We start from the raw sequence: 9744 nt of genomic DNA, 5'->3' as shown, positions 1-9744 counted from the left end.
TCATCTAGTCCCAACCCCACTGCCATGGGCAGGGACACCTCCAGGCTGCTCAAGGCTCCATCCCAGAGCCTTGAACACTGGGATGGGGCATCCACAACCTCCCTGGGCAAGCTGTTCCAGTGTCTCACCACCGTCACAGTAAAGACTTTCTTCCTAATATCTAGCCTAAATTTCCCCTCTTTCAATTTATACCCATTAGTCCTTGTCTGATTACTACAGTTCCTGATGAAGAGTCCCTGTCTGACTTCCCTGTAGGCCCTCTACAGAGTGAGCCAAAGAGACAGAACTTTCCTTTTTCTCATTTTCCACGAGGACAGAAGTCCATTACACGTCCTGATTTAAATATAATTTGTTACGTTCTCTCATGTGTGCTACTTTGTGTGTGCAGTTATCTGAGGAAAAAAAGTTAACTACTGTTTCAGCTTTTCTGAGTTATTGTTTAATACATCCATATAGAAAATGTTCAGTTTCAGAATATGAATTACAAAATAATCCTCTGGGAGAGGACCCATGGTCACAGAGGGGAGTGTTCCAGTCAATACCAGATTTCAGAAGCTTCTGAGTCCCTTTCCATGCTAAAACCAGTCCTTTTGGGGGGAGTGGGAGTAGGAAGAGGCAATGGAATAGGGGGTAGGTTTCCCATGCTTTCTGTTTTGAGGATCCCAATTTTTACAACGACTATCCTGACTGAAAGAGTTCAGTTCCAATTTTTGCCTGGATGCCGTTCTACCTTCTCTGTTTTCCAGCTCAGACTTTGAAGAAGGGTTCCATGTGAAAAGCAGAGTTGGACATAAAAGTTTATGGAACAGAAAATTTTCCAAGATCTTACAACTTCTTTCAATGGGTGTAAAATTGTCACAGAAGCAAAATGCTATTTACAGCTGGGATCTTTCTATTGTCTTCCCCTCATGACGGGTAATTAGAAAAAGGGTCAGACAGAAAAAGTCTCACACAGCTGGGCAACCTGGAATAGTGAGTTAGGTGGCATGTGTGATGTCAAGGAAGAGTACAGCTTAGGAGAATACAACAGGAGCTGACAAGAAACCAGAAATTCAAAATATTTTATATTTAACATTTTTAATAATTATTTCACAGTCTAAAATGAATTCAGTTTAAAAAACAAGAATGCCCTGCCCATTGTTACCCACACAATAGAATTCATATTAATGCTAGGGAGAAAATAATTCAAGTTCTTGCATTCATGATAATTCCAGTGAGTCATGTGGTCTACACAAATAAAAAAGGATATTACAATGCTATTCTATAGAAATCCTACATTCCAAAGTTTTCAAGAAAATTCATGCTTTAAAAGTCTTTGCGCTTCTATCATTAAATAACTGTACAGTGCGTATAAAAAGATCGCTCAGATTATCACTCCTGGGGAAAGTGAGTATATCATACTACTGTAACTAAAAACTTGTATCACGTAAGTTACTTGATGTAACTTATATATAAAAAAGGACATTTTTAAAAGCAGTGTCCATACATCATGACAATGTGTCAAGTTCCTTTAACTCTGGTTACAAATTTTCATTTGAGACCTTATAGAGTTCTTTAAGCATGTCGAACTTCGACCCCCACTCTTGGAGGCAATCATAATTTAGGTCTTCATCACTACAAATGGAATCTAAGGAACTAAGGCTCCCTGCTAGAGAGCATTGCCCTTCTAAGCAGTAAAAATGAATAGTGTCAGCTGGAAGACTCTTTAGATCGTTGTCTGCATCCCGGATGATTTGAGAAACATATTCCTTTAAGTCCAGGATGCTGGTAGCAGCTGATGTTGATTGTTTTTGATGTGCATGTTTTGGGAATGAGTCTCTTTTTGGGCCAGTTCGTGTCCTGGAGTGTGGAGCAGTTGCCCGCAAGGAGAAGTGGGGAATTTTACGGAGAGGTTTCTTCAGTTTATCTATATCATAAGCATTCTGGAAACAAAAAGAATGCAAATATCAGAGAGAAACAACTTAAAAGGAAACAAGTTCAAAAAAAATGTTTTGAAACACAGGACCACACAATACTGGATTCTGTGAATTTTCTACAAGCTGAAGAAAAGAGAGGGCCTAGTTCAGAGGGCTATGTCCAGAGCATACCAAATCCCCTTGTGTAATTATAGTGTTCAGCTAAAGCAACAATGCTGCCGTCAAAGGTGGCCACACATGACCAGCATCGGGAAAGGTACAGATTGGGTTATAGAAGCCTTCCACTTAAGAGTACTTCAGGTTGAAAAAAAAAAAAAAAAAAGAAAGAAAGAAAAGCCAATTTGATAATGACATTTAGTTAGCTAAAAAGAAAAGTGAGGAGAGGTTGGATTTGCAAAGACCGCATTGAAGCTGTGTCATACCTGGTCATGTTCTCCACCTCCTTCTTCATTATAATTTAAGACATTTTCTCTAACATCCTCCCAGCTTTCACGCTCTTCAGGAATGTGGTAAATTCCTCCTTTCCGAAACCCTGAACTTCCCCACTGACTCCACACTGTGTAGGAAACCAAGAGTGCTGGAAGAAATAAAAACACATATTTGTTACATGACATATGAAAAAGTATGATGCATGATAAAAGTAGTTATATGATTCCTGAGATATTACAACAACTCTTAATTTGACTACCAAATTTGCAGGTAAGAAATGAGTAATTCTTAATATATAAATAAATTCATGAATGTAAAGAATAATCTATGTATATTACATCATAAACTTCATTAAAAGGGTATTTTACTTACCTAAAGGAATCCATTTAAATAGAGGGCATTTTGGCCAATCTCTGGCCTTTCACCAATCCTGAGTAAATAAGATACCCAAAGTAAGTAAACCACTGTTTTAATGAAGGTTACAAGTGTAATATAATCATGGAGTCTTTACTGTTCTGAGATGGGTATGCAGTTTATCAACATGAACACATTTTTGTGGTGTTATTAACTTATCAGCCAAAGTGCACCTGAAACTGGACACAGTGTGAACATCTCCCTCTGCCCCACACACTTAATGAGGTTTCTCTGTTAATATCATGAACTTTTTAGAGAAAGATCTCTTCCTTCCTAATACGTGAGGAGTGGGTACTAACTGTAGGCCCTGCCCATTAAAAAAGTAAGGGCTCAGGTCATGTGAGAGTTTCAAAAGGATGTGGCTGCACGCAGAGTTGCACACAAAAATGGAAAGCTCTTACTTAAGAAGGATTCAAAATAAGTGATTCTGAAAAAGAAAAGTTCTAAACTTGCTTGAACTGGCTTCAAAGCAAGTAAACTGTGACTATGTGCTGTTGGCTGTCTCTTAGCATCCTGAAATGAACTCCCAACTGCTGATGTCCAGGAAAGATGAAACACTCATCACAACATCCAAGGGTAAAGCAGACTTAATTTAATGGAACAAGGTACAAAATTAGAAAGAAGGACAAAAGGTACATGATTTCCTACCTAGGAAGACAAGGAGGCACATGCTGATTGCCAGAATAGAGCCAGAGCTGAGTCCAACAGGTCTTGCAGCCTTCACCTGGCTAATTTCACACCATCTTCCCTTGTAACCTTCGGGGCACTGGCAGATAGGCTTGTCTTGGGATTGAGCCACACAGGTTCCCCCATTCCTACAGGTCCAGCGTCCACAAGTGGATGAGCTACAGTGTCTGAGCCCTGTAAGGGTGTCAGTCACTTCTACTTTCCCAGCTGGGCACCTGAACAATCAAAGCAGGTGATATCTTTTAAGCGAGCAAAGCATCTGGAGCTGTATATTGTTTTGTGCACGGTTTGTTACTGTTTCTTTAAAGCAAATTTTAACTATTTTCAAGCAAACCACAAATCCACACTGGGAGTATGAAACACATATGAAGTCCAACTTAGTGAGCTAGTAGGCTTACAAAAACATGAACACGTATTCTGTTTTCCCTATCCAGAAGACATGCAGAAGAGCTTCACTCCTTCCTTAAAAATGAGATCCATCAGTTTCTGAATAGACTATCCCTTTTCCTACAGCCATGTTCTAATCAAAGTCTCTAAGAGGAAATGGATAGCCAAGATCAATGGAAAAAGGGCTATCAAGAACTTGGTGTAAGCTTTGTAATGTTCTTTTGGACCTTTGGGAGAAATGTCATTGACCTCCTTAGAATGGCCCATCTTGTCTTTTAGGACTGATTTCTGATGTGTAATTGGAGAGGCCCTGGAGGAATACTTTGAGGTCACAGACCTGCTTTCTGCAATCCAAAGAAGAAATACTACTGAAAAAGTAGAAGAAACTTCATACCGTTCTTTCACAAGCAGACTGAAGAAAGGAGTGTCCCAAGGCACACTTCAAACCATCTCATAGCCTCTTCTACTCGAGAATCACTAGGCATCAGAAGTGCTAAATTTTGGCTGAATTCCAAGAATTCGAGTGCTTCTTCTACCAGTCCTGCATGTATTTATGCTTGGGGTTTTTTAATAGAAATGCCTGTATTTTGAGTTGCATATTTGAATAAATATTTTGAAAATTTTCTTTAAATAGTGGATATTCTCCAAGAAACTAAATATGTAAGATAACAGTTGTTGGGCTTTGGCTCTGGCCCTGGACAGTCAATTTTTGAATCCAATTTTGTGACAGTCTAATTTTGAAAGTCCAATTGTTTCATACAAATTATGATTAATTTTGACTTCTTTACAGAAAATATATGTAAATATGTATTGTATTTACAATAAATACTTATATGTATAGAAATACATGTACGTGTTATATACATATATTTATACATCTATGTATAAAATGTATATGTATCTTTTATATTCATATATGTGTGTATATATGTGTGTATACACACACACTTTATATATATACACTATAAGAATATATTCATATTTTCATACAGAGGAGAGACCAAAGCTTTGCAATCCACCTTTTATCAAAGGACCTTTCACTTTCTTGCTGGCCTGTGATTCTCTCACTATGGAAAAAATGATGGAATAAATAGGCTCCATATCAGACTTGCAGAAAAAAGCAAGGCCCATCATCTCCCATGATGGGAGATGAGACAGAGAGAAGGATTTGTCCTTGGCATGACCCTCTCTGGCCAGCAGCCACAGGTAGTTTTACTGTTAGAAGCAAGTTGCTTGGTCTGAGGTACAAAGAAAGAGCTTCCCAGCCATTCCCAGATGAAAACAAAAGTATAATGTACCGGCATTCATATTTTCTCCACAGGTCTACACAAAGGAAGGGGCTGTAACAGGGCTGGCTGCTGCAGGCACTGGAATGGCATCCCATGGTGACTCCTTGCCGCCTCAGAATTAAGCCAAACTCTGTGCTTCTGCCTTCCACGAGGAGTGGCTGACCATTCAGCTGGACATCACGCATACAACCTGCATCAAAGCAGAGCAGTGTGCAGAGGAGTACATTAACTTAGCTACTCTTCCACCCCAAGCCCCACCCCCAGCACATGCGCAGGAGACCTCAGAGCATTGTAGAAAACTCAATTATCTTTTTACAAGATCCTTATACTCCTTATCTGTTTTATTTTAGAAGGAGAGCTACAGAACGTGTTTTTGTGCTCTGGTCAGTCTAGAGATCAACAATACTTCTCCAGGGCAGCTGCTTTGTACCAACGAAACAATTCAGTAGAACTGTGCTATGAACCAGAACAGCTCCACTAAATTAATCTAGATTTAAGATCTAATCCTAAACATGGGAGTGAATAAGAAGCAACAAAATGGAAAAAGCTGTTAAGTCACAATCTCAAGGCTTCAGTACCCCACTCCAGGAAATGGAGAGAGCACTACAAATGTCTTGCAACTCCTTCTCTCGTGCCAGGAGGTTTTGTGTCTGTACCTTAAACCCTTCCCAGGCAAAAAAAGGAGTGAAGATCATAGCATGAGTATGCTACTTGGGGCCTTTGACATGAGAAACCCTGGTCTAGTGGAAGGTGTCCCTGCCATGGCAGAGGCTTTGGAACTAGGTGATCTTTAAGGTTTCTTCCAACCCAAATGATTCTGTGACTCCATGACATAAAAATTTGAAGTGCTATTTTTGAATATTTACAGGCAATTTCAAATCTTCACTAGAACCAGGTTCAATGGCAGAGTTAAACATTGGCTTTGAATTTCCTAGAAAGGAAGGGGCATAATAATCTATATGGGAGTTATTTCCTGGGTTTTAGACTCTCCAGTACACTCAAAGATGCCTCTTTCAGGCTTTAATTTCCTCCTTTTAGGAATCTGTAATATCACTTACCTTGGAAATTGTTCTCTGAATGACTGGGAAGGCGGTTTCCTAGCACAATGCTTGCCCAATCCGTTTCAAACCATCTATTTGTACCCAAGACAGAGGTGATTTCATGATCACCTCCACCACTGTTAACACGCAGGGTAAATTCATTGTTGTAGCGCTCCATGGTCAGAAGAACCCACTGGCCATTGTTTATGTGTAATGTCTTCAGTCTCAGAGAGTGATTTTTGTCCCCCAAACTGAAGTTAATGCTAAAGAAACCCTCAACCACCTAGAGGAAGATGATAAAGACCTTTAACAACAGAAATATACTTTGAAATGTTATTACACAGTCCTGCCTCAAGAAATGGACCTGAGTTTTTAAAATGAAAATGGCACTATTGTTTTTAAGTGCTTTATTCCCAGATAAATGTTACCACAGGAAAACTGCAGATCCAGGAATTATCAGCGCTTTTCTTTACAGGCCACTCTTCTAACTCACATGAATCCTTTTATCAATCTTCTCCTTACTGATATCTACCTCTAAGTCTTCCAGCTGACCCTCCTGTTACAATTAGAATAATTAACCTCTCTCTAGCTAACATAATCCAGACAGCTTTTTTCAGCAGCAACAAAACTGTAGAGACAAGTTTTATAGACAGTGCAGAGAGAAGCAAAGGTAAATGGCAAGCAGGGCAAAACAGTCTTCCTCATTCACATTTATCACATGCACTCACATGTACATTTTGCAGCAAGTGAAACAACTAGAATTTATGCCATGAAAGAGTAATACTGAGAAGGGAAACACAAACAAAAGAAGTTACTCTCATATGGAAAATTCTTGCTCTTTATTACATTACAGAACAGATGTCCTTAATCAGAAACTGCATCTTTTTCTCTTACTAGGGTAGTCCATGACAAATTAAGAGCACTCAAAGAACAGCCTTTGGACTGCTCACCTCCAGTCGGATGTATCCATTCCCATCTGCAGAGGCCAAGCTCAGAAGGGTGCTGTGGGAGATACGAGTGCGCACCATCAGCTGGATCCTAGTGCTACGACTGCTGAGAATGCTTCTTGGCTCGTAATGGATCCAGCTGTCCCTTCCAAAAGCCCACTCTGGAAGAACTAAGCACAGCACACACAAAACCAAAGCAAAAATCTCAGAAACAATTGCTCCCTCAGATCCCTGCTCCTTCAGAATTAACCGCTTCTGAATGCCAGAGTTTCAGTTCTTAAGAAATTTTGGCTACATAATCGAGCATTGTGAAAAGCACCCCCCATTGCAAAAAGAATTAAGGGAAAAACAACAAATCAAGGATTCAGAATTTAGGCAGGAAAGGGACAATTAGATACTGTCTCCAACATTCTATCTGTTACAAGTTGTACATTCTACCCAGTCACTCCTACACTGGGCTCAATAAAGTGTTTTGGTTTTTTTTAAATCTGAAACATATCTTCCAGTAAAGTAGCTGGTATTGATCTGAAGAAAAACACTAAACAAAACCCAACCAAATGAAAAAAGATAATCAAATGCTTCTTTCAGTAGTTTAATCCTGTGGTTAAAACCCTCGGTGTTAGAAAATACGCACTTTACTTCCCCTTTCAGATGGAACAAAAGAAGACCTCAGGGTTTTTTTAATTACAAAGAGAGATTAAGTCAGTGTTTATTATTTTAACAAAGGAAAATTCACTGAACCTAGTTATTTCCTTATCTCTCTAGGGAGTCCAGGATCCAGTAGACAGTCTGATGAAGTTGCACTGTACACTTCTGTAGAAATCAAACACCACTAAACTACCCACGCCCGAATGCTTTTACAGAGCAGGCACCTATTTTAATCTCATTACCTGACAGCAATCCTAGATCTACTTGTTTTGGCCACAGCTTATTAAAAAACTAGAAGTTTCTTTTCACCAAATAGATAGATAGTTCAACTTAGTTACTAGAAAGGAGGAGCACTGGGTCACCAAAGCTCATCTGAGGTCAGTGTCATACAGGTAGAAATCTAAAGAGTGCCAAGCTCATCCTGTGGCATTTAGTCTAGTTCCCAGGATATGAAATATCAAATGATTGAGAGACTTAATTGCTGAACTCTCTTTTTCTCGCACTGTTTCTCTTCTCTCTTTCCTTTCTTGAAGCAGGTTTTCTTTTCTCCTCTAGCTTATTTCCCTCCCATTATTCTTTCTAACCCACCGTTCTCTCTTGTTCACCATCTCTGCAGCTACAGGCTACAGCTGATGAGCAGACAAGGGTTTTCTTGAGATGATCCAGTGACTCTTGTCCCCAGCTGTCTGCTCCTTGCTGTGAGCATGGCTCAGCCATTCATAAAGCACCAGTGGCACACAAGCATTTTGCAGCCCAACACAGAAGAAGCTAGAACCAATCAAAGCTTTCCTGATACACCAGGATATGACTTACGGATTTCAAGTAAGTACTTGGTTTGTCCCCCAGTAGTAAGGGGTAGAAGCCAACACAGCAGCTGGGTTTGTGAACCAGCATCCCAAGATAATGCAAAACAGAGTAAGATTTAAATATAGCCAGATATTTATAAACCAATATTATCTGTCTACAAAACATAATACAAACAGCTGAGCTACATTAGCAGTTCTGTGGTCATTATAAACACTTTAAACAGTGAATGCTCCAGGCCTAGACCATGCCAATTATAATTCCGGTCTTCACCCCACTGGACAGACAGAACTTCTGCTGAGCAATTTGCTGTCACACCTTTTAAGCCTTGTGTGCTAGATGGAGAAAGAAGAGAGGGTCTGGCTGCCTGCATAGGGTGTTATTGTTCCGTATACAAGAAGGAAAGGTAAATTCATTGAGCTGAAAGGATATGTGTAATTCCTCACCAGTACTATCTATTAATCCTGATACCTTGATTGAATGCTAACTTGCAAGTGCTCCTTTCCAGCTCCTCACTGCTGCTCATCCTCACCAGCAGCTCAGCTCACTCAAACTACAGGACTGAGAGGGCCAATTCTCTTCCATCAAAAGCCCCCAAAGTTATGGGACACTGGTGCTCATTACAGACTGTTATGATCAACCTCATTGTTTGTACCTTGTACCTAGAGGGAGAAGGCAGATGCGGGGCAGGTAAAGTCTCAGTAAACACCTGTGATTCACTTCTGATTTCACCTGGACTGATGAAAGGTTTAAGATAAGGGGGACAGAGCCAGCTTCAAGCGTATGTCCACTGTTCCCTGAAATGGCTGTGGGCTAGTAGGAGTTAAATTATTTATTTCCTAAATTTTTGAACTGTGCTGAAATTTTGCACATTCTTACAGTATCTCTGGGGTTTTCATTATCCACCACAGCATGCCTTTGTTCTCTGATACATATTTCATGCTGATTTTGTACAGAATAACGTATTTGCTGCAGACAGCCCGATATTACGCCCCCACATGCCTTCACTGCTGTGGTCTAGGGGCGTTGCTCAACTTGCAAATGTAATTATCGCCGTTTTATAGATGGAAAATTGGACCTGAATTTAACAAGAAAATTATGTCCTCAGGTTTAACAGGTTCATTAAAGTTCATTTTGTGATCAGCATGATTGGAGGAAGAAGGCACAACGCAGAATGTTTCAC

The 9744-nt window shown here is 39.9% G+C and overlaps 1 protein-coding gene across 1 annotated transcript in view; it reads right to left on the bottom strand.

Annotated features, from left to right (window-relative positions):
• Nucleotides 1-852: 852 nt before the first annotated feature.
• Nucleotides 853-9744, bottom strand: part of LOC127470134 (neural-cadherin-like) — a 54352-nt gene continuing 45460 nt past the window's right edge. The window contains exons 28-33 of the mRNA XM_051785321.1: nucleotides 7113-7279; nucleotides 6181-6445; nucleotides 5132-5312; nucleotides 3408-3661; nucleotides 2339-2493; nucleotides 853-1922 (exon numbers count right to left, since the gene is read on the bottom strand). Coding sequence (XP_051641281.1) covers nucleotides 1521-1922; nucleotides 2339-2493; nucleotides 3408-3661; nucleotides 5132-5312; nucleotides 6181-6445; nucleotides 7113-7279 — 1424 coding nt within the window. The 3' untranslated portion in view covers nucleotides 853-1520. The remainder of the gene's footprint in view (nucleotides 1923-2338; nucleotides 2494-3407; nucleotides 3662-5131; nucleotides 5313-6180; nucleotides 6446-7112; nucleotides 7280-9744) is intronic.

Source organism: Manacus candei, unplaced genomic scaffold (genome assembly GCF_025592945.1).
Source record: "Manacus candei isolate 608988 ecotype Guabito, Panama unplaced genomic scaffold, ASM2559294v1 h1tg000019l, whole genome shotgun sequence".
In the NCBI taxonomy this organism is placed as follows: domain Eukaryota; kingdom Metazoa; phylum Chordata; class Aves; order Passeriformes; family Pipridae; genus Manacus; species Manacus candei.
Note: the sequence above shows the minus strand (reverse complement) of the source record. Positions and strands in the feature narration are given on the sequence as shown.